This window comes from Hippichthys cyanospilos, chromosome 7, assembly GCF_059441005.1.
Source record: "Hippichthys cyanospilos isolate Australia breed blue-spotted pipefish chromosome 7, RoL_Hcya_1.0, whole genome shotgun sequence".
Taxonomy (NCBI): Eukaryota; Metazoa; Chordata; class Actinopteri; order Syngnathiformes; family Syngnathidae; genus Hippichthys; species Hippichthys cyanospilos.
In genome coordinates this window covers 8,487,105-8,510,265 of record NC_142375.1, presented here as the reverse complement: position 1 = coordinate 8,510,265, position 23,161 = coordinate 8,487,105, and the positions used below count along the sequence as shown (strand labels likewise).

General features: G+C 40.2%; 2 protein-coding genes and 2 long non-coding RNA genes across 4 annotated transcripts; 2 read left to right on the top strand and 2 right to left on the bottom strand.

The window, feature by feature from the left end:
• Positions 1-6: 6 nt before the first annotated feature.
• LOC148420898 (myeloid-associated differentiation marker-like protein 2) lies at positions 7-5,728 on the top strand. The gene is made up of 2 exons (XM_088419580.1): positions 7-1,290; positions 3,454-5,728. Exons 1-2 carry the CDS (start codon positions 1,010-1,012, stop codon positions 4,106-4,108), a joined length of 936 nt encoding a protein of 311 aa, XP_088275706.1. The 5' UTR covers positions 7-1,009; the 3' UTR covers positions 4,109-5,728.
• Positions 5,729-13,863: 8,135 nt separating this feature from the next.
• On the top strand, positions 13,864-21,512 carry pycr1b (pyrroline-5-carboxylate reductase 1b). Its single transcript, XM_088419370.1, has 9 exons — positions 13,864-14,012; positions 14,483-14,576; positions 15,793-15,863; positions 15,940-16,119; positions 16,214-16,321; positions 16,467-16,580; positions 19,467-19,559; positions 19,816-19,979; positions 20,700-21,512. The coding sequence occupies exons 2-9, from the start codon at positions 14,510-14,512 to the stop codon at positions 20,875-20,877; spliced, it is 975 nt and encodes a 324-aa protein (XP_088275496.1). The 5' UTR covers positions 13,864-14,012; positions 14,483-14,509; the 3' UTR covers positions 20,878-21,512.
• On the bottom strand, positions 17,583-23,088 carry LOC148420895 (uncharacterized). Its single transcript, XR_015866131.1, has 3 exons — positions 22,925-23,088; positions 19,883-20,008; positions 17,583-18,327 (listed from the first exon to the last, which is right to left on the bottom strand). It is a non-coding gene; the product is annotated as an uncharacterized LOC148420895 (long non-coding RNA).
• Positions 20,587-22,883, bottom strand: LOC148420896 (uncharacterized). Its single transcript, XR_015866132.1, has 3 exons — positions 22,573-22,883; positions 21,042-21,130; positions 20,587-20,835 (listed from the first exon to the last, which is right to left on the bottom strand). It is a non-coding gene; the product is annotated as an uncharacterized LOC148420896 (long non-coding RNA).
• Positions 23,089-23,161: the final 73 nt, after the last annotated feature.

Sequence of the window (23,161 nt, the reverse complement as noted above, 5' to 3'; positions counted from 1 at the left end):
GTCACTGTTATCCCCCCCAAGCAATTTAATTTGAAAGTTTTGGTACTTTATGCATTGTCATGCATTTGGGCTTAAAAATAAGCTAAATTAAAATTATTCAAGCCAAAAGTTTGCATAAATAAACCTAGCATGTTTTGTGTACGACAAACCGAATTGGGAAAATTTTGGTGGATTACCTTTTGGGGTCAAATTAATAACCCAAAACTATAAAGTTGAGTCAGGCCCAATGTTTATATATTTTGAGCCAACAGTTTTTAGAATGTGTTTTTATTGACACATCTGTTGCAGCTAAAAGCTAAACGAACTTTAGAAAAAAAAAAAATCAAAGACTTTACTTGCATAAAGGAATCAATGTGTAAACGGATCCCATCTTCCCATTTAGAAACCATCTGAGATCAAGATGAAACCATTTTGATATTCTTTCAAAGTTCAGTAATCTGCCATTCAATAGGCTCTGCATCGCATCCCCATGGTTAGCCAACCCCATGTGCACACCCCTCACACTCATTAGGCCATGACCCATCCCTAAATAACTTCCGTTCTGGTCCGACTGAGCCCCAGCATACCACCTGCACAGCGAGCGCGCACTCTTCGAAGGCTGCGAGTGTGTGAGGAGGGAAATAAGTGTTAATGTTTGAGCACAGTAGTCACAAAGTTCTCACTTTGCTCTGGACTATTTTCTTTGGATTGAAATGATCAACATGCTGTCAACTTTTTGCTACAAGGGACTAGCCAGGGCCTGACTACGGCACATGGACGTGCGTTCTCTGTTTTGAAAGGTGGGCGGATCGCAGGAACTTTTTTATCCTCCACCTGTTGATCAAGCAAGTGTGGAACATTCAGCAGAGAAAACGGAACATAACCCTTCATTGGTGATATTGCACCCTGGGGTATTTACTTTCACGAAGGACGGAAAATAATTTATTAAGAGAAAGCTTAAATTCAGACGTGATTTTAAAGAGCGCCGTGGCTTTCAGATTCCATTTGTATTCATTTTAACCACCTAGTGATGGATTCGCAGGGTGGCCCATACCTGAACACAAAGGCGCTCCTCTCACCCCTCGGCGCTGCCCGTCTTTGCCAGCTGGCTATGGGCTGTGCCGTGATCGCCATGGTGATCCACACGGCGGGGTACAGCGGTTCCCACGGTGTCTTCTGCATGGCCGTGTGGTGCTTCTGCTTTTCCATGTCGGTGTTGGTTTTCTTTTTGGATGCCACTCGTCTCTACAGCTGCCTGCCAATTTCCTGGGACAACCTCACCGTCACGTGCGCCGCCTTTGCCACGCTCGTGTAAGTCATCTCAACATGACAAACTCAACAAACCTGACCCAGCTTGAGGCCTTTGCCTGTGTGGGCCAATATTCCACAGGAAAAATGCTGAATGCTGGTTGACACATTTTTCCTCCAGACTTTTCCTGACACACAGGAATAGTCTGGAGGCAATTTGAAAAAAACAAAAGGCAAAACTAATGTCATAAAATAAGACATTGGACTAGGAAGTAAATTATCTTGAAGATAACATTTTTTATTTTTTTTCATAAAATACTTGTTAAATTTTGAATATTTTCAATTGTGAGTTATTTTCCTTCTTATACTTATTGGTCATATTTAACTCATGGATTAAATTGCAAAAATTAAAATGTTTTGTCACAAAAATGAAAAAACTAAATTCCTGGGGGATGAATCATTTTGAGGGCGAGTGTATATACACACAGTGCCAAGCATTGTATTTTTGAAAATACTGGCAAAAAAAAAAACAACAAAAACGTTTTCTACATTTATGTAATATTTGATTCATTAATGAATAAAACATAGTTACTACTGTACAGTATGTTGACCATCCGTAACAACAGAGTGATTGGACAAATGAACACCGCTGTGCTGGTTGAGGCAAAATTTCAATGTTTTGCAGATCTGTTGCCAGCAGGAGATTCGAGCTATCTTCTGACTTCTTTTTCCCAACATAAAAATTAGTGATTTGTCTAAAACAAACATAAATTGAATGTGACCGGGTTGCGCAACCTGGGGTGAAGCCACATGCCATTTGCAGACAGCACGGGTGGACAAAAGTCAAACCTTGAACCTCAAAACTGTGGCGCAGCCATGCTAATCACTCATACACATAGGCAGATTATAGATATATAAAATTTGTGTTGAACACAGACGAAACCTAGTATGCAAACATAACATACAGTAATGACATAGATACTACAAGAAATACAGACTTTCGAACAACTATTATTTAAGCACATACTTGAGCAGTATTGTACTTTTCTGACTTGCCTATCCAATGACACCCAAAACCCTGAAAAGTATTTGCAATAATAAAAAAAAGAAAAGTGATGTCGTAGGGGTGCTGAATTAAAACAGAATAAAAATTGTACCATTCAAAAGTTTGAAAATACCTTCTTTTTCACATGGGCTCAAACTAGAGCTGCAGATACTAAGTTTTTTGGTACAGAACATTAAATCAAACATCCAGTATTGGGGTAAAAATTTATCGGTATGGTTTGTGATCAGTAAGAAAGGCAACTGTAAGCATCGAAGTGTACAGTCATATACATCTATCACGCCAGCCTATATGGAGCACTCGAGCGCTGCTAGCTATCGGGTAATTTATGCCAGATTCAGCTACAAGTATAACGGAACCTTAGCTACCGGTAACCACTTGCAACGGGTGGCGTACATTAATGTCAATTTCAGCCTGTTTGTTATTTGTTAGCTCCCTGAGTTAGACACCGAATCTGACTCCAGAACAACGTTTTTTTTTTTTATATCGGCGTGCAAATGTTGCTGTTGAAGCTGTTACGCTGCGACTCGCTGCCATATACATCTTGAAAATAAAGGTGTACCAAAGTTTTCATGTCCATACATTATTTAGAAAAGTAAGGTTCATTTGGAAGTTCTTTTCACAGCCTTTGCGGTATGTTTTAGTTATGCAAAGCAATGACAATTGTTGCTGCGATTGGCTTGATATGTATATTTTTTTAGATTGTGTACACTAATAAGTAAATAATATCCCGGGCAGGGAAAAAAATGCCAATAGCATTACTTTGAACCAAGGGTCTTGAATTTTCTCAAGAAAACAAGAGGCCAAGAAATTTTATCTATTAACTTTTGATAATACAGAGCTGTGAACATTGAGTCAATGCTGATCATAAAACATCACATCATAAAGCTGACAGAAAAAATACAGGACATGCGAAGCTGTTGTCTGGGGAAAACGTGCCTACTTTGAAAATTCGAAATGATAAAACAGTTACGATTACTTAAGGTTTTTTACCCAATGATTCCATCAATATTTCTTCATAATTTCAATAAATTACACAACTAGTCAGTTCATTTTTAAATGATAAAAAACACTGAAATAGAGGGTATTTCCAAACCTTTGACTACTGGATGTTTTTGTGTTCGTCACACCACATGCCTACATGTCCATGTTGTCTTTTGCAGGTATGTGACAGCCTCGGTGGTCTATCCGCTCTTCTTCGTCCGATCCGAGTGTCCCTACGCAGGCTGCGATGTCCGCAATTTCCGCATCGCGGTCACCGTCTGCTCCATCCTGGCGACCGTGGCCTACGGGGCCGAGGTGGCCCTGTGCCGAGCCAGGCCGGGCCAAGCGGTGGCGGGCTACATGGCCACCGTCTCCGGTCTGCTCAAAGTAGTCCAGGGCTTTGTGGCCTGCATCATCTTCGGCGCCCTGGCCAACGGGAGCCAGTATTCCCTGTACGCCGCCACCATCTACTGCGTGGCGGTCTACGCTTTCTGCTTTACTCTGACTGCGGTGGTGGTCATCATGACGGTGTGCGGGCGCACCAAGACGGTGCGCTGTATGCCCTTTGATCGATTCGTGGTGGTGTGCACCCTGCTAGAGGTGCTGCTCTACCTGAGCGCATCGGTGGTGTGGCCCGTGTTCTGCTTCGACACCAAATACGGCTCACCCTGGCGACCGTATTCGTGTCCTCAAGGGAAGTGTCCTTGGGACAGCAAAGTCGTGGTGGCCGTTTTTTCTTTTGTTAACTTCGTCCTGTATGCGGCGGACCTCGTCTACTCGCAGAGGATACGATTTGTCTCTTCGCGTTTGACCAACACTTCCCGCCGACCGTAAGACTCAGGAGCGGGATGCTGGAGCGGATTGTTTCCTTGAGGTTGTACAAAATATGATTGGTGGACCTCAGGAGTCGTTTACAGAAAAAGCAGTTGAAAACATACCTCAAAGTGGAAGTGTTTCAATTCATGACTTCTATTCAGAGTTGCCACCAAGTGCTTCGGTTTCCCCAAATGCTACGTGTTGAAAATTGATTTTCTAGTTGGCCTGTCCGTCATGGACCCTTGAAATTGTCACTGTCAAGCTTGAACACAAAACCGCAGCACGGTGTTTCAAACTTCCTCGCATTATCGCCAATGCAAGAACACATTCGGGATCAGTTAAAAGTTTGGAAAAACCCTCTTTTGTTTCCATCACAACCACCTACCCTCACAGGGGTCGCTGGCATACTGGAGCTCAACGAAGGTCTCTTTGGGCGGTAGGGGGGGGATACACCTGAACTGCTTGCCTGCCATTTGCAAGGCACACAACAACGAATAACCATTCATCCCTACAAACACACCTAAGGACAGTTTACGTGTCCAACATACCTACAGTGCATGTTTTTGGAATGTGAGAGGAAACCAGAGCACACCAGAGAAAATAGATTTAAAAAAAAAAAAAAAAAAAGAGACCAACTGCTTGGGTGAATTTGACCCAATTTCGGGGTTGTTTCATACAGAAAATCCAGGTTTTGGGGATGTCTTGTGCAAAACAACTAATTTTAAGGGTTACTTTCTGAAAAACAACCCGGTCAGTCCTTTTTTTTTGAAACTCAACTGTTGTATTGAATATGGTATTTATGGTATGTATGATCCTTTATGACCTGGAATGACTTTCAGTTCTCAGCTGTGCATTTTCAAGGCTAACTTGAATTTCCTGACCTCATAATGTGTTTGAGACCATTTGAATTTGTTTCATTGTCGCGTGATTAGCCTGGTATGCTTTTCACATGGCTCATTTTGACAATACCCGTTGCGTAACTTCAATAACCCATATCAAAAATGTGTCTCCTTGTACAAGATTTTTGTCAAATTGAGACTGGATGCTCTCTGGAATGCAAAGTTGGAACGTAAGCAACCAACACGTGTGCTCAAGCACACCCCAGTGAAGTTGCAGCTTGATCCTTCAAGATGACCCCTTCTGTCCCGAGTGGATTAGGATGACTAAACAACCATAAATGGCTGGTTGGTATGCACGTTCACATCACTTTTGAACTGACACTCCTGTGGTGTAACAATTCCTTTCCCTATGTATCCTTAGCAAAATAATGCATACAAGTCTGGAATATAAATAGTAGATCTGCTTCTGGCATTTGTGTTATGGCTGTTATCTGAAAAACGTATGCCAGATGACACAAATGTTGTTACCAAAAATAAATGCACATGGCTTTCTACGCTTGTGAAACAAGGCAAAAAAAAGAGGCTGATGTCTTTGAATGTGGCTTATAAAACAGTTCAAACACTGCGTTCATGATTGCGCAATTTAAACTTGGTCAGGGTGACACAACTGTGTTTGCACAGACTTGGAGAGCACATGTGAATTTGGGGACGCAAGAAAAACACCATGTACACACACACACGGTGCATTTTTTCTCCATGCAGTCATAATTATGCACATAGGCAGAAAAAAAATCATACATCCCAGCTAATAATTGTTTAAATGTTCCCCAGTCACTTTGAACAGTTGTTCTTTGTAGCTTCTGCAAATATTCTGACTTGTTATTTGACCACTTGGCTCAGGGTAGAGTTCATTTAAATGGATTTGTTTCCTGGCGTGGATCTGATGTTTGATCGAAACCCACAAATGATCAATAGGGTTGAGGTCAGCTCGTTGAGAAGGCCATTCCAGAAAATCAAAGTCTCCTTTATCCGGCCCCAAATGAAAATGCATTTTTGTTTGTGAATTGTCACATTGGACAGAGTTGTAACACATTTTGCAGGTAGTTTTCTTTCTTCAGTATTCTATCTTCTTTGTGCATTTCACCAATACACACCCGTCCATCTATATATCCATTCATCCATCTGTCCATTAATTATCTCGGCCACTTTTCTTCACAAGGGTTATGGGTGCACCAATACCACTGACAGTAAAAAAAAAAAAAAAAGAAAAACACTCAAAATGGCAATTAGTGCTTTTAGGTCTGAAAGTTTAAAACTAAAACTTGAATAATCCAACTGTATACTGTGTATACTGTCCGGCATAGGTGTCAAATTCTAGTCCTCGAGTGGCGGTATCCTGCATGTTTTCTGGTTTTCTTCTCGCCAACATACATGATTCAAATGATTAGCTTACTCGCAAGCTCTGCGGAAACTTGAATTTTACCCGTCATTTGAATCAGGTGTGTTTGACAGTGAAGCTTCGAAAACAAGCAGGATACCGGCCCTCAAGGACTGGAGTTTGACACTTGTGTTGAACGGGATCACCCCACATGACATGACACCCTAGTATCACAGAGCTGTTTCAGGGCTGAGCAGCAAATCCCGCGCCAACTGGTTGCTTTCTTGATCTAAATCAGTCTCAGACTTGTGAAAGCTCCATCGCGTGTTGGGCACTTTATAACAGTATCATTGTTTCGTCAACGTCTGATGAGAGTGCATATCATTCAGGGAGTGTTGCATATTTTTCAAGTCCTAACATTATAATGGTGTCGCCAAACATTTGAAGTTTGAAAGCGAACCACTTCCGCAGTGAACTTTCTTTCTTCTGATAAATACCACAAGGATATTTCCCATTAGAGGCAACTCTTGCATCACTTTTGCATCCATTCCAACTGACTGAATTAGAAGATGGAGGATCAGTGCAATTGAGACACCTCCCATTAAAAAGCAGGGAACAATGGCCAAACTGACATTGACAGCAAAGCAATGACTTGTTTCCATCCTAAATAAGAGCATTTATTTTATGCTCAGATAACTGAATTCAGGACTGACACTTCCATGGATTCTCCTCACAAGCATGAAGGTACTAAAAAAAGTGCACTATGAACTGTAACATGTAGATATTGCAATTCCACTATTGTCCATAAGGAACCAACAAAGGAGTAGAACATTTCCATTTTGAATGACTTAAATGGTGGTGATATACATGCAGGCGGCTCAGTGGAGCAGTGGTTGGCATGTCCGCCTCACAGTTCAGGGACCCTAGTTCAAATCCACCTCATTCTGGACTTCCAGTGTAGAGCTTGCATGTTCTCCCCATGCCCACATGGGTTCTTTATGGGCACTCCAGCTTCCTCTGACACTCCATATGCATGGCAATGTGTGTTGGACACTCTAAATTGTCCTTAGGTGTGATTGGGTGCATGAATGGTTGTTCGTTTGTGTGCGCTCTGCAATTGATTGGCCACCAGTTCAAGGTGTCCCCCGCCTACTGCCCTAATAGCTAGGATAGGCACCAGCATGCCTGCTAACCTAGTGGGGATGAGCGGCTATAGTAGCTGGATGCATGGATGGATGGAATACAGGGATATGTGGTTAATTGGATGGACGGACTGATGGACAGACCAGACAGACAGATGAGTTACGTATTTTTTTAAAGCCACTTCTTTTGTACTTTGGACACAAATAATTTTTCGGTTTTTTTATGATGGTAAATGTACACATTTTGTCTTGTTTGATGGTAAACACTTCCTTCAACACCGCACAGTGACTAATCACTGTCAGAAAAAAATGTGATCATTTTGCGAAGGCTTACCTGTCAAATAGGTGTCAAGGTGAAGATTTCCACTTTGTCCAATAAAAAACAAAGAATTCTGTCACACCTTGGCAATCAGAGTCGAGTCTTGAGTGATAGCTTCAACAGGGAGACAGAGGTCGATGGACTTTTGAAGGCCATGCATCACTCAAAAACGTGTAGTATGTCCAGTTTCAATGAAACTTGGAAAACGTTTGTTAACTGTTCTGTCATTGATGCCTGATGTATTTATCAATGAATACGGAATTCAGTTGTTTTGCTGCTATAAAAGCACCGATTACAAAGACAGTGCGATGTACTTTATTTCATGCAACTCAAGGATGAGTTTTGCATGAAGTCTGTAACGATCCATTTCAAAGGCCTCTTCTCAGATACCATGCAGCTTCTTCGAATATTGATGTTTCAATTGGATCAAAGCCGTTATATTCTAAAATGTGGCGCCAAAGGTTGCTTTTGCAACACTAATCCAACATTAAACTCTTTTTTTAACCTCTCAATATCACAATCCCTCCGTTGAAATGAGTTTCAAGCCAGAATGGCCTAAAAACAAAAATCACTTAATTTCAGGTGGAATTGTCGAAATCTCTAACAATGATTGCGATGAAAAAAAAATCAAAGTAAACTTGAAACTACAACAATAATTTTCATAATTACTATGTACATATTTTTTTTTCATTTGGGTATCGCTATGTAACTGCTTAAGGGTAAAAAAAGAATCAACTTAAAGTAGAATTTGAATAATTGGCCCGTGCTATTAATGTAAGTGGACTGTCTGTGTTCTAACACCCCTGCAGCCACTGTTATCAATGCTGCTTTTCTATTAAACGAAGACAAAATTGGAAGTCTAGTCAAAACAAAGACATCATCCAAACGGAGAAAAAGTTCCTCTGGAGCCACATGAGTCTGTATATAAAGTGTTCCCAGGATAAATTGCGCCCGGCGCGACAAATAACAAATTTCACATGTAAGATTAAGTGTGACTGTTTAAATGGAAAAAGAACCTGGTTCTTTTACTTATCCTGCACGTATTTCTTCATCCTTGAAGTTTATTATAAAAACACATTCTCCTTTGCATCTTAATCAGCCTCACCAAAGGTATCCAATTAAACAATGTCAAGCAGTTTGACCAAAAATGTGACAATTTTGTGGGGGTGAAAATCAATGACTGTATTTTTGTGACGATGGAAAGGATCATAGCAGCTGGTGTTTTTTGGACACCAACTGCGGGTGTGCTTTCTGCTTTATTTAGACGTGAGCAGTAAGCAAGCCTCCAATCGGCATTCCTGTCCAGCAGCACTGCATGAAAATAGATGTGAAAGTCGGCCACGCAGAGCAGGCTTCGCTTCACTTACAAGTGAGGGCCTGTCACGTTCAAACCTGCAGTGTCAAGATTGAATTATCAAATTGATAATTACGGGGAAAGGGTAGTTGACCACCTTTGAACGAGACTAAAATTCAAAAAGAAAAAGAAGAATAATTTGGAGTCTTCAATTACTCAACGAGCGTGTTATAAGAAAGAAAACCCAAGCAAAAGAACTTTTGGAATTTGCATTCTCTTTTGCTGGCAGTGAGGTTTAAACTCATAACTAGGGGTGTCCAACTTTTTTGGCAACACTATTATGCATGCCGCCCTGTCTCTTGGTTTTCAGCCTTTTTATTATGCACGAAGGCCTGTCCCACTAGTCAAATACGATAACTAGCGATGTGACGCTAACGAATGAACACAGCCTTTTTAACAGCTCTTCACTGTGAGCGATGAAGGTCGTATTGGTGTAAGGAGCCGTTTACCCCACACCCCTTTTGCTCTCCTCCATCTTATCCTCTGACCATCATTTACTGTTGTGAAGCATAATGCAGTCCTTCTCAAATAGTTTGGTGGGCCCCCTTGGGGGGGATGCGAGGCGATGCAAGGAGGCGGCGCAGATGACCCCCAGGAAAAAGGCTTCGTTTTGCCATGTGAAGTGTAATTGCAATAAAATTAGGATTGGCATCTTTTTTTTTTTTTAAATTTCAGGCACTTTAATGCACTTTTTTTTTTCTCTAAAGACTAACTTATAACCTGTTAAACACTGTAAAAAGTAGTTAACAGTTGTTGAAAGTAGCTTTTTATTGTTTTTTTTTTCTTTTGTTAGGATTCAATAAGATAGTTTAAGTATATTTATAGATTATAGTCCTATTCAGAATTGGGTGTGTCGAGTGCACGGCACGAAAATTTTCTTTCCTGGCAGAGCTGTGGAAAAAAAAACAAAAACAAAAGCTTCATAGAAGAACAGAGTGGAGAGTGAAGGGAGGAGGGGCAGAGATGGAGCAGAGGAGCTCATGATCAAGTACACGTCAATTCCTGTCATGTTTTTGTTGTGGGTTGGTGATGGTTTTTCTGATTTTTTATTTATTTATTGTTTGAAGGTGTGGATTGTTTGGTTCACGTGTCTTGTTCGTTTTTTTGCCCTCATGTCTGTTCTTGTTCATGTGAGTTAGTTGTTCCTGTCCAGCTGTTGTGGGATACTTTCATTAGTGTTGAGTGTATTTCATTCCCAGTTTGTTCGGTTGGATTCAGAATCATTCTATCTGTGTGTCGATCCCTGAGTTGTACTTCCTCCCCGTCACAGTCTCCTTGCCATAATCCCGAGAGTTTGGCCCGTTAGTTTTGAATTTTGTACTGCCTCCCCGTCACTGTCTCCCTGCCATAATCCAGAGAGTTTGGGCTGTTAGTTTTGAATGTTGTTTGTTCCTTTTTACACTGTTTTGTTTGTTTGCCTGATGCCGGAGTGGAATTAAAACCTCATTTTTTGAGCACACCAGCCTCCCTGCTTCCCTGCCTCTTGTGTGTCCACAACCTTCCACACGTCTCCCACCATGCTGAACCATGACAATTCCTAACATGCCTAATGTACTTACTACTTACAATATTTTAGAGGCAATATTTGATGTCCCATCACCTTAACACTAAAAGTATAAAATGAATTGCAACGTATCACTAATCCAAATGTCATTTTATGATGTAAACATTGATGTTTACATACATAGTACTATACACGTGACAATAAACTCTCTTTGAATCTTTTAGAATAACTAAACATACAGAGCCAGTATTTCAGTGAAGGGTTTGCGAATTAACGGCGACCTTAAAGAGCCAAAAGTCCCATCATTAACACTAAAACCTCCCGGCCCACTGTGCTGCGGCTTGGAAAATCTTTTCAATTTAGGGCATTAAAATACTGAGACCGAGTGTGATCTACCCTTTTCATATGGCCTTAAATCCCTGGTTTATAATCCTAATCCCATCCAGCCATACCGTTTATCCCATTCTAAATTGTGGGGGGGTGGAGCGCATCCCAACTGACATCAGGCAAAATGAACCATACATTCTGTACTCCTCAAGTCAATCACAAGACAAATATGAAGGCATAAAACCATTCACAATCACAGTCACTTAGTTACTGGAAATAGGTATTTATTTCATGGCCTTGGTAATTGAAGTTAGTTCAAGGTCCTTGGCTCCAAGGACCCAAGTCATACTGGGTACAAGCGCAAAGTGCAGTCTAAACGTAATGCTCTAAAATCCCACTACACCATCTGCACCACAATTTAAGAAAGGCTTCCTATGATCTAAACTCGCGTCTACTTTGTCACCATATTGTCAGATGTCAAAACCATGTTATAGAAAAGGCACTTGGTTCACCAGAACGTTCAGTGTGGCGGTTTGCCAAACATACAAATGAAAACTAGACAAAAACTAGATTTGATTTGGATTGGTACAAAAATGATGACGCACTGGTTTATGCTGATGTCTGCCTGTTTTATGAAAATCAGGCCCTTTGTCATCACTATTAAGACAAGTTTGCACATTGGAAGAATGACTGTCTTCTCAGTGATTTTTTTTTCCATGACTAGTGCCAGTTTGATTTCCTAGTACTTTACAAGTAAACAAATATGCTGCAAGAGTACTTCTAGATCCTACTAGTAGGCAGTGTGCCGGTGGAAATTTGGGATGCTGGAGACAGTTTAGCGGCTCCTAAAGGAAAAAGCAGAGAGGAGGAGAAGTAGCTTTTCCATGTTTTCACCAGTGTGGAGAAATATCAGTGATGTATGGCAGCTTTTGGAATGAAACATTGTCACTGACAGTCGTTCTAAATTGTCTTAGTAATATTACAATATAGTAGGGCCAAGCAGTTTATCAAATTACAGCTATAATAACGGCTTTCATACTGAGTGGGAAAACTGCCTAAAAAAAATCAGGTGAATAATCCACTTCACAGATAGTTACTTAAACCCCAATCCAGTTGGGGTTTCTTTTTTAATTAATCTAACATTACTTTTTTGTCATGGCAGTGGGAATTGCCTGTAAAGGATGACACATGCTGTGACATGTACAATTAATATCTTGCAATATTTCTGAACAAGTTGGGTGTATTAAAAAGAAAAAAATGGGTTGATGGAAGGATGAATTCTTGGATGCAGACACAACACTTTCCAGCTAAATGCCTTCTCAAGCTACAGTAAAATGATTGCCTCTGGTTGCATCGGTGGACTACTAGTCAGGTGGATTGCGGATGGAAAAATTTTCAGCTTTATGTCCCACAAAGGAAAAGTGGATGCCCCAACAGCGTATTATCACTGAAAGTTTTCATCGACCGGAGAATGGGAGAGCCCGAGGCTGCTGTCCTGTTGGCTCGCCTCTGCACGCTGCTGCTCACAACTCAATACACATTCTGCTTTGAAGGAAACACAATGAAATTAGACTTGCAAGAGGGTCAAAGGGTTAAGTCATCCATTTTCTATAACCGCTTTCCCTCACAGGTTTCGCAGGCTTGCTGGTGCCTATCCCAGCTGTCTTCAGGCAGTAGGCGAAGGATACCCTGAACTGGTTGCCAGCCAATTGCAGGGCACATCGGGACAGACAACCATTCACGCACCCAATCGCACCTAATGACAATTTAGTGTCTCCAATACAAATGTTATGCATGTTTTTTTAGGAGTATGGTAGGAAGCCGGAGTGCCCGGAGAAAACCCACGCAGGCTCAGGGAGAACATGCAACTCCACACAAGAAGGCTGGAGCCAGCTGGAATTGTCAAAGGGCAATAATCTCACGTTAATAGTTTTTGAAACGTGTTCACACACATAGTTAGCCCTTCTGGAAGCTTCTTTCCACAGAAGACCACGCAGACAGAGAGACCATGGAGTGACCCTCTCTCCGACTGTTCAGTTTGGATGGATGGCCAGCTCAAGAAGTTGTCATGGTGGTTCAAAATTTCTTCCATTCGCTGGTGATGAAGGTAATCCTGCTCACTGGAACCTTCAAAAGCTGCAGACTGTTTTGCATCCTTTGAGTTCATGTTTTTTTGTTATTTTTTTACTTCATTGGTTTGTGTTGACAAATGTCATACTGTGCTCAAGTTTGACAAATTGTGTAGTTGTTCTGCAAGTGCTCAGAAGATGGTATCATTAATGGGAGGCAGTAGTGGAAATACACACGAGCATGGCATAGTGACCAGTGGTGTCAAACTCCAGTCCTTGAGGGCTGGTATCCTGTATGTTTTCTAGTTTTTATCGCCCCAACGTACCTGATTCAAATCATTGTCAACCTCCTGCAGAGCTTGCTAATAAGCTAATTTGAATGTGTTAGGGGGGAGAAAAGTTGAAAACGTGCAGGATACTGGCCCTCGAGGACTGAAATTTGACACCTGTGGATAGTCATTGCTGAAGTGGGTTTTTAGTATAGACAAACACAAGCTTACTACGTGGACATTTCAGAGCACTAGTAAAATGATAAAGTAATGGTCAAAAGACTTTTTGTACCGGACGATTTTGACAAAGCAAACAGTAGAAAGCACAGATTTCCTCTTGTAAGAGTGAAATGTCATCAGAAAATTCATTACAATACCTGAAAAATCTTACACAGTATTTGTTACACCCTAGTACAAGAAGATGCCGCTTTTCTCAAGCAGGCTTTACAGGAAACACGTGACGTCATACTTTGCCACATCCAGAATAAACATAACCTACTTCGACTCATCGGTCGCATTTACGCCTGATGAAACCTGGCTATGACGTATCATAAAGTCCCGCCTAAATCCGGACACTTTCTTTTTCATTGGCTACTGGTCCTTGTGTCCCTAATGTGATTGGGCAGCTTCAAGAAACAAGAGTTAGGCACTTGGCTAGCCCGAGCGCCAAGCCACGTTGACACCAAAAGTGCTTCCTTTTATTCCTCCTCGGCTCCGTAAGGTACGTGTCTCTTACACCTTTGTCATCTGTCAGCCACGTCTCATCAGTTGCTTTATCCAACTAAAAGTAACCATTCCGGCTTTAATGAGTATTCGTCGCGTTTCCTGTGAATACTATGTAGCAATGAATGCTTGCTAACAGTATAGCTATCTAGGAGAGGACAAGCTGTCATCTGTTAGCATGACGTTGCATCAGCATCTTTTCAATTAGTATCACCACTCGATAATTGAATTTGGGCCGTATGCCTTTTGTATTTCAACATTTTCGATTAACAGCAAGATTTTTTTTAATGTTACCATTTCAGGTCGTGAGTGTGTTGTCTCCGCAAGTTTTCCATTTGTGTGGGACATTGTTTGAAAACTATTTTGTTGACCCGTTTTCACCTCTACAATACAGTATTTTGTATATGTTGTTTCATTATGTCATTGTGAGCTTTTGGAGGTACTTAATGAAACCTTCCCCACCTCCAGAACACAGAGGCCACATCATCAGTCAAAATGAGCGTCGGATTCATTGGAGCGGGCCAGCTGGCTCATGCACTTGTTAAAGGTTTCACGGCTGCAGGTAATGTCAGTTGATATTGGCCCAAAAATGTTTTTGCCCAAGGAAAAAAAAGAACCATATTTCATTACCACCATTACTAGCCCTTAGACTAATTACATAGCACACCATTCGAGTCTCAAAACTTGCCCATAAATGTTTTTGCGTAAGAAAAAAAGTACCATATTTCATTATTACCATTACTAGCACTTGGCACACCACCATTCAAGTCTCAAAACTATTATGTACTAAAATCTTGTATGACACAAATTTACTAATATGTGGATTTGTGGAATCTAGCAACAGGTGGATACGCACGTTAATTTTGTACCCGCTTCCATTTCGTGAAATCTTTTAGCATACTTGTTCTGTTCATCGCTATATGTCAGGCCATGATTGAATAAAATGGGGCCTGACATAGAATGCAGAATTTGACCAAAATTCAAACAAGCAAATCACAGGAGACTCCTGAACAGTTGCTGCTGTATATACTTATCAACAATGTATACCTTGTTATCAACAGTGTATCCTTTATCTTTCACAGTGTTGTAAAAAGAAAAAAAAAATATCAACACTGTTTTATCATTCTTATTCGTCAAACCTTTTGTTCCAATATTTTCAGTTAACTTTATGGCTTTATTCATCTCACCTAATATGTTGTCCCTACTTTGTAAAGATATTGTGATATTTAGTTTGACCTCAGAATAGATATTCCATTTCCCTATAGTCTCTAGCACATGTGTGAAACTTTAGGCCCAGGGTCCAGATCCAGCCTGCTACATCGTTTTATGTGCCCCATGAAAGCAAATCATGCCAACCTCCTTGACCCTTGCTAAACTCAGTTCCAAAATTTCAATTGCCATGTCCGATCAATAATAATGTTGAGATTTTGCGGTTACTTAATCAACTCATATCCTTTACTTTTGATTTCAAATCAACTCATATCCTTTACTTCTGATTTTAAAACTACTAAGCCATCAATTTGTCGTGTACAGTAATACTATGAGACGAGTAAACAACTACTTGGTTTCCTCGTCATTATGGAACAAGAAAATACGTTGTAACTGCAAAACGGCCTGAGACAAAACGACTTTTGATGCCCCTGGTATATAGGAAAAGAAATTGAATTCTGAATGAAGTGTCTTATTGTACATAAATTGTAGTAAATAGCATTTGCCCGCTCTTGTCTGTCTGCTGTTAATTTTTTTTTTTTTTTTTGTCATTTCTTGTTTCTTCTCAGGCGTGATCGCTACACACAGGATCACAGCCAGCTCCCCAGACACCGACCTGCCTACTGTGACTGGCCTCAGGGTGAGTATAACAGATCAACTCTTACATGCACCACTTGCAGGCTTTTCCTGATGCTGTAATTATTTTTTTTCCCCAGAAAATGGGGGTGAGCCTAACAACAAGTAATAAAGAGACAGTCAACAAGAGTGATGTGCTTTTTCTGGCTGTCAAGCCCCATATTATCCCATTTGTTTTGGACGAAATTGGGCCAGACATTGAAGACCGCCATCTGATCGTTTCTTGTGCTGCAGGTGTCACCATTAGCTCCATTGAAAAGGTCGGCCTTCTTTTTATTTTTTAAACATTTCATGCGTACACGTCTTATTTGTGTATTGTTACTGATATTTTATCCTACCTGTGACAATTCTTAGAAACTGCTCCAATACCGCGCAGCCCCTAAAGTCATGAGATGTATGACCAACACTCCAGTGGTAGTGAGAGAAGGAGCTACAGTATATGCCACGGGCACTCATGCAGAGGTAATGACAGAATGATCCAGTCACTGTGCGCTAAATCGTCTGTTGTTATTAGTATGTTAGCTGTAGATGCACTTGATGTTTTCATCTAAACCTGAAGGGTAAATCTTTTGTCAGGATTAAGTTCACTGTTAACATTTCACAACAGGTGGAGGACGGAAAGTTGCTAGAGCAGCTAATGGCCAGTGTGGGCTTCTGTACTGAAGTGGAGGAGGACCTCATTGACGCAGTCACCGGCTTAAGCGGCAGTGGACCTGCCTATGTAAGTAACTCTGTAGACCTTATTGTGTATGCAGTTTGTAGGACGTTTTAGAGGTCCAAACGGTCCTGGTGATAGTATCGATCGTGTATGTCGTATGTGGTTGGACAATCACCACATTTTCCAGGCGGCCGCAGCATGTTTGGTTGACCTTTATCCCCGCCTCACGTCCACAGTAATGCACCTTTGTTGGTTGCTTTGTCTTTTGACTGAGGGCACACTGCAGTTTAAGTGTGTAAGACTTTGAAAATGAAGAAATGGGAAATTGGCACATGTACAAATCCTTTTTTGTTTTTAGTGTGAGCCTATGTAAAATAAAGAGCAGTAACATTTGTAAATCGACTTATCTATACCCGCACATACACTTCTTTTCCTATTTGGCTATTTTTTCAGATTGTTTATGGCTTTTTTTTTTGTTTCTTTTGAGCTATTGTTTCATCAGATCATGGCATCACTTCTTGTCTTCAGTTAGAAAACTAGCAATACTACACATTTTAAAAAATTTCAATTTCCACTTTGTTAGCACAGTGCATTGGTAGGAAAACATCAGAAATGAATGTATCATACGTATTTTCAGTCAAACCTTTGCTCATATATTGGTTAACGTAGTCTTTTAGCAGCCATCAGAAAACCTACAGGTCTTAAATGGAAAGGGCTTCTTAAAATCAAATGGTCTCATTTATTTGCCTATTTCACAAACTAAGACTATTACATGAAATTTCTGCATCGCCCAATAATGATGACAAAAATGTGCATATTTTTATATTTAATATGCTTTAAAGATTTATGACTGTCACTACACTCCTATTAAAAAGATCTCTGCAATGACCGAAAAATTAGAAATTGTATTTTTCCACTGGGGCTTGGCTTCGCGCCGACGCTGGCAACACTGCTACTCCTTACACCATATTTTATTGTTTGCCTTTTTTAAACACAAAGTTCCTTGGGTGTTTTGAAGGGCACGATATGTAGCTCTATTATTATCAAAGAAAATCAAGACCCATGTGAAAGAAAAACACTTCATTTACTTATTTCCTTGCTCGAACAATGTGAAACAAATGAATGACTTTTCTGGCGTGATTAAACTGACACTTTTTTTCAGATTGTGTTTTTATCCCTATGCATCCACTACTTTCCTAATTTGCCATTATAAACCACAATTGTCAGTGAAGACCCGTGGCCACATCTTTCATGTTTCTTGAAAAAAAAAATAGCAAACTTTTCACTTTTAAATCATTTAGAAAATGGAAAATACTTTGCTTTTTTCCCTTGACATCTGATTCCAAAACTAATCCATCAATTTCTTGCTTATACTGTGTACAGTAATGACATTGACATTGTTAGTCCTAAGTGCTCTCTGAGGTAAAAGCCTAGCGTGGCCTGTGATAAAAATGTGTTATTTGATTTATAAAGATATTTTCACATTCAAAATATAAAATAGTTTTATTAATTTTACACTTGGTGGCCAAGCACCAGATGAGAGACTCAACTCTTGAAAAGAAAAACAAAAATTCATATATTTTTAAGTTTAGTTTAAGAAATCCTTTGGGTTTTTTTTCTTTCTTTTCTTGGAAATGCTCCTCCCCAATTTTTATTTTTTTTAAATCAGTTTTTCCCTTGTGTTGATCACAGGGTTAGGCATGACCTATTTTTATGCATTCCGTTGTGGCAGCAGGTGTCAGCATTCTCACTCAGGTCAGCTACTTGTTCAGTCACCCTTCTTTTTCAGTAGCCACTGGTACCACTTGAACTGTTGATACACAAAATTTCCTTTAAAAAAACATTGACATATAATTTTAAAGATAGGCCTGCCTATCTATTCTAGTGTAGCATTTTCCCTAAAATTTAATGAATCCAATTGCTTTGTTCTATTCTGATTTGTAATTTATAGTTTATGATGGTAAAACTGCTCCAAGAGAGTAGCTGATCCTGCCTTTTTCGCGGCTGTCAGGCATCGTATACTTAGTATCAGTATCAGTACTCGCCCATCCTTACGATTGCACTAGCAATATGACAGGACTTAACCAAAAACGAAAGCTTGTCAAAATTCAAGTCAATTTGGAAAGGCCACTTCAACTTAAGAACTATTCACCAAAAGCTTTGAAAATAGGTGAAAGGTCCAACATCTTTTTGTTCTAGAAAGAATTTTTGCTTATATTTTTCTACACTTTAAATTGGTCCTGTTCAACAAATTGACAAATAAAAAGTGTGATTTTTTTTTGAATCCCTTTTTTCTCAAACTCATTCAGTTTGAAAAATATAGCAATCTTACAGCCTTTCACTCAGTCAGCTGGAATGAAAACCTTTACATAATGCATAGAAGGGGAAATTTAAAAATATACAATGTCAGTGGAAAACATGACTGTTCATGCTTTAGTTAAAAAAAAAAAAAAGACCACATACGTTTTACTTAGCACAAGCAAAGCAAACAGAACAACTTTTTTTTTTTTTTTTTGGGGGGGGGGGTTCAAGTATATCAACAATGTTAGTCAAGTTGTCTTGCAAAAACCACTTATTTCTATTTATTATTTCTATTTATTGGAAACTGGATATTTTTTTAACACTTGCTGCAAATATTTAAAAAAAAAATCTCAAATTGAACAGGGAAGCGCGGGCTGCACAATCATTCAACCTTCACCATTTTTTCATGAACATATTCGTTACGGAGGAGTTCAGAGGTGTTTGACGTGCTTATAGAAAACTCTGCCCAGATAGCTGCCACCTGTCACATTGCTGCATTGACGTGCATGGCCTTGTGCAAGCACAGATTTGTCTGGAGCATGTCTAGCTGCTTAACAAGCTCATGACAAATCCCAAAAGTAAAAGCAAAACCCTGTTTGTGACCGATAATGTGAGAGTATACCTAAAGGGATTTTTGTGTTAAAACAGGCCTTCACAGCGTTGGATGCACTAGCAGATGGAGGAGTGAAGATGGGTCTACCCAGGAGACTCGCTGTCCGGCTCGGAGCTCAGGCCCTATTGGTCAGTAGTGTTCATCTGTTGGGTCTGTTTTATGTCCCCGCATATAATACTCTGATCCATTGGCAGTCCTTTTACCAGTTCATAATGGTTTTTCTCTCTGGTAATTTAGTTTTCGCTTGGTGCAAAAACACTTCTTTAGTGTGCCATGTGTAGTCGATTAAATCCAAGGTATCTTTGACGTGCAATGAAATGGATTAGGTCAAAATGAGTTAGGGTACAAACGCTTTGTTTTTTGTTTTGTTTTTTTTTGTACCAGGGAGCAGCTAAGATGCTGCTGGACTCCGAACAGCACCCTGGCCAGCTGAAGGACAATGTGTGCTCACCAGGTGGCGCCACCATTCACGCCCTCCACGTCATGGAGAGTGGGGGCTTCCGCAGTCTTCTGATCAATGCAGTGGAGGCCTCATGTATTAGGACACGGTAAGGTGATGGGACCTGGACAGCCAAATCTGGGTGAAAACCAGTATCAACACCATCAGCACTTTGTCAAATAATCAATGTCATTGTTTGGCCGAATCCTTCCATCGCCAGAACCGCTCCTTTCTGGAAATTAAAACCAAAAAAAGGCCTATTGCATCGCATCGTTTCAATTGTTCTTTGATATGACATGAATTGTACTGCATTATTTTAGTTGCCCTTTGGTGCGATGGCAACTAAAATGATATTGGGCAGTACCATTTATCCACATCAAAGTCACGTTCATACCAACCCATAACAGCAGCAATTGTGGTCACGCCATGTTTCATAACTTTTTCTCAAGCGTCTCTTTTGAGTCATGAGTGGTATAGTAAATAATGACATTTGGGGACACACTGGCATCATTAAGTCCTGAAATAATACAAAATTGCCCATATTCACATTTATGAGGGTTTCCGCATGACAGTGATATGTTCATACTCCTTGCCACTTGTAAACATTATTCCGTGTTTTTCAAACCATCGTTCTCTCATTCGCTGAAACTTGCCTTTTGCTAAAGCCATGCTGAATTTAAAATCAGGGTTAGCAGACGTGCTGCTCATTTAAGAAAAAACGGAACAGTCATGAAGCACTTGTCATTCATAACTGCAAATCCCTGCTTCTAATGGCAACATAAATGTTTGCAATATAGTTTGAAAGTGAACTTCCTCTTTGTTCCTCCAGGGAGCTACAGTTTTTGGCTGACCAAGAGCGCATCTCTCCAGCAGCTATCAAGAAGACCACGCTGGACAAAGTGCTCCAGCAGCCCGGAGTTACAGTCAGTGGAGTGGCCAATGGAAACGGCAGATCAGGACTCAGCCTATTCAACAATCGCAACACTGGAATCAAGAAAAAGAACTGAAAGACAAACAGCGGCATATCAATTCAGCAACCTACAAATGGCCATGTGTCTCTCAGCCGTGCAACAAGCAATGCTGATGTGTTTGACATGGCCAGACCAAAAATCCATATTGACTCATCACCAAATTATTTATTTCACCCTATTATTGTCTACTAAAGTATCACCTCGAGATAAAGGCATCGGATGTTGCGTTGAGTCTGGACTGTTACATGTGCACCACCACGTAGATGAATCAGAGTAAAGTGTGCTTTGTCTGTTCAGAGACAAAGTACATTTTGTCCACTCAATCACCACATTTATAAATGGAACATTTGAGATATTGACTTGTTTGTCAAAGAATTTACCCGCTTTGCCAACAGGCCGAGTCTCAACGTTTTAGTTTTCCTTTCTTAGATCAACACCATATTTATGGACATTGAAGACAATTTTACAATGAAGGCATTAGTAACTTTTACTTCCTATCTCACAAGTGTCCCATGAATCACAAGGTCCAAAATATCACTTCAGTTTTATCCGTCCTAATTTGTGTATTTTCAAATATCCCACTCGTTTTAAATAACCTTCATTTTGTAATGGCAACCATTTCTGGGTTGTTGATTCCATTTTAAGCAGCATTAAACAAACTGAAGCAACAAGTAGTTTGGCTTCTGTTAATTTGTACATTATGCTTTTTATTCATTCTTTACGTTACCCATTTTCACTAAGGATTTCCTGCTTTGTTGTCCTCAAGTGATGGTTCAGGATACATACACCCTAGCCTGCAGATGGCGGCCTTTTAATAAATCTTGTCTTATTTGTATGATTCTATCGAACTTGCGTTCGACATCTAAGTTTAATAACGGTTAGGGTTAACCATAAATAAATGGATCGTTGTTGTCCTCATGTCTGCATTCCGCTGCATTGGGAGCTTACGATGATCCAAAGCCACTCAGAATGTGTTGAATGTACTGAATGTAAAAAAAATAGTTGTGTGTATAATTGTTTTGCCATTTTCATCAATCAAATCTTGTATTCATTTGAAAATGGTTTTTAATGTACAATTAGCCACTTAGGCACCGCCGACCCAGGTGAGGATATCTCAGCTCGTAGGCCGGGGACACCCTGAGTCGGTTGCCAGCCAATTGCAGGTCACACAGGGACGTAAAAGTTTTCATGCAACCAATCACACCTAAGGACAATTTAGTATCCCCTAAACACTATGCAAGTTTTTGAATGACACGTGTCAACCACTGACAAAATGAACACGACTCCTCTCGTTAACGTCACAGGACCAAACCCAGAAAAATGGTGAGACGTGATTGGTCGTTACCCAAGCCTTGAGCGTTTGATCTCATTTTCAGTCAATCATTATGATTGACTGTTTTTAAAGGTGTCCGTTGTATGTAAAAGTAATTTGACTTTAAAAAGTATTTAAATATTAACTGCTGAAAATTGCAACAGTTAATACAGCCAGTTATTTATATTAACCGCATATTTACATTGGTATAATAACAAAATTGATCGCTGATTTTTCTGCCATTTTTACATACGTTATTTTCATCTCCCTTTGACAACCGCCAGTTATTTCTATTATCTCAATAGTTACATGATAAAATACACTTTTTTAAAATCATGGCTATCATCTTGATGAAATGGGACTCCTGCGAACAATAGAGCAGAACTCCAGCAAGCAAGGCACACATCAACTGATCCCACCTGTATGTCAGACACCACCTATGTTGAGAAGAAAGTGCTACAAAGATCATTTGAAGAATAAGTTGTCCACCAAAAAACATTACTGGTGGTTGAAATGTCAGAGGCAACCGACATTGTAGAGCTGGAAACGCACCGATGATTGAATTCTCCGAAGCAAAGCCCCCAGATGAACCAAACCGGCCCATTGGAGCCAAAGCCACCAACAGTTACTCTAGCGTCTCATTGGTAGCTTTGAAGTATGATGAAACACTGCGCAAATGGCAACGTAAGTGTCACCTTTCAAGTCTACTGAAGCGCTGCTGACCAAAATGGCCACAGTAAAAAAAAAAAGAAAAAAAGAAAAACATCTTACCTAACGAACAGCAAGAAGTAGACTTATATCTCAGATTCCAACATGAACCAGTGCAGCTCATAAAGCCCCTGGGGGTTGAGGCACGCTTGCTACCCAGTCCATGATACAAGCAGTAAATGGAACGAGTTGTGGACTAAAGCTGCGAAAGCCACAAACGCACTTTACCAAAGCATGAAAAGAATAAAGAGACTTTCCTTTTAGTGCCACATGCTTACATGTGTTAAGGGGCGGAACATA

Bases quoted from the DNA above. Each gene is read 5' to 3' on its own strand.
- pycr1b (XM_088419370.1), top strand. From the start codon at position 14,510: ATGAGCGTCGGATTCATTGGAGCGGGCCAGCTGGCTCATGCACTTGTT. The intron at 14,577-15,792 runs GTAATGTCAGTT...GTTTCTTCTCAG, and splicing joins TAAAGGTTTCACGGCTGCAG to GCGTGATCGCTACACACAGG. The intron at 19,980-20,699 runs GTAAGGTGATGG...TTGTTCCTCCAG, and splicing joins GCCTCATGTATTAGGACACG to GGAGCTACAGTTTTTGGCTG.
- LOC148420898 (XM_088419580.1), top strand. From the start codon at position 1,010: ATGGATTCGCAGGGTGGCCCATACCTGAACACAAAGGCGCTCCTCTCA. The intron at 1,291-3,453 runs GTAAGTCATCTC...TGTCTTTTGCAG, and splicing joins GCCGCCTTTGCCACGCTCGT to GTATGTGACAGCCTCGGTGG.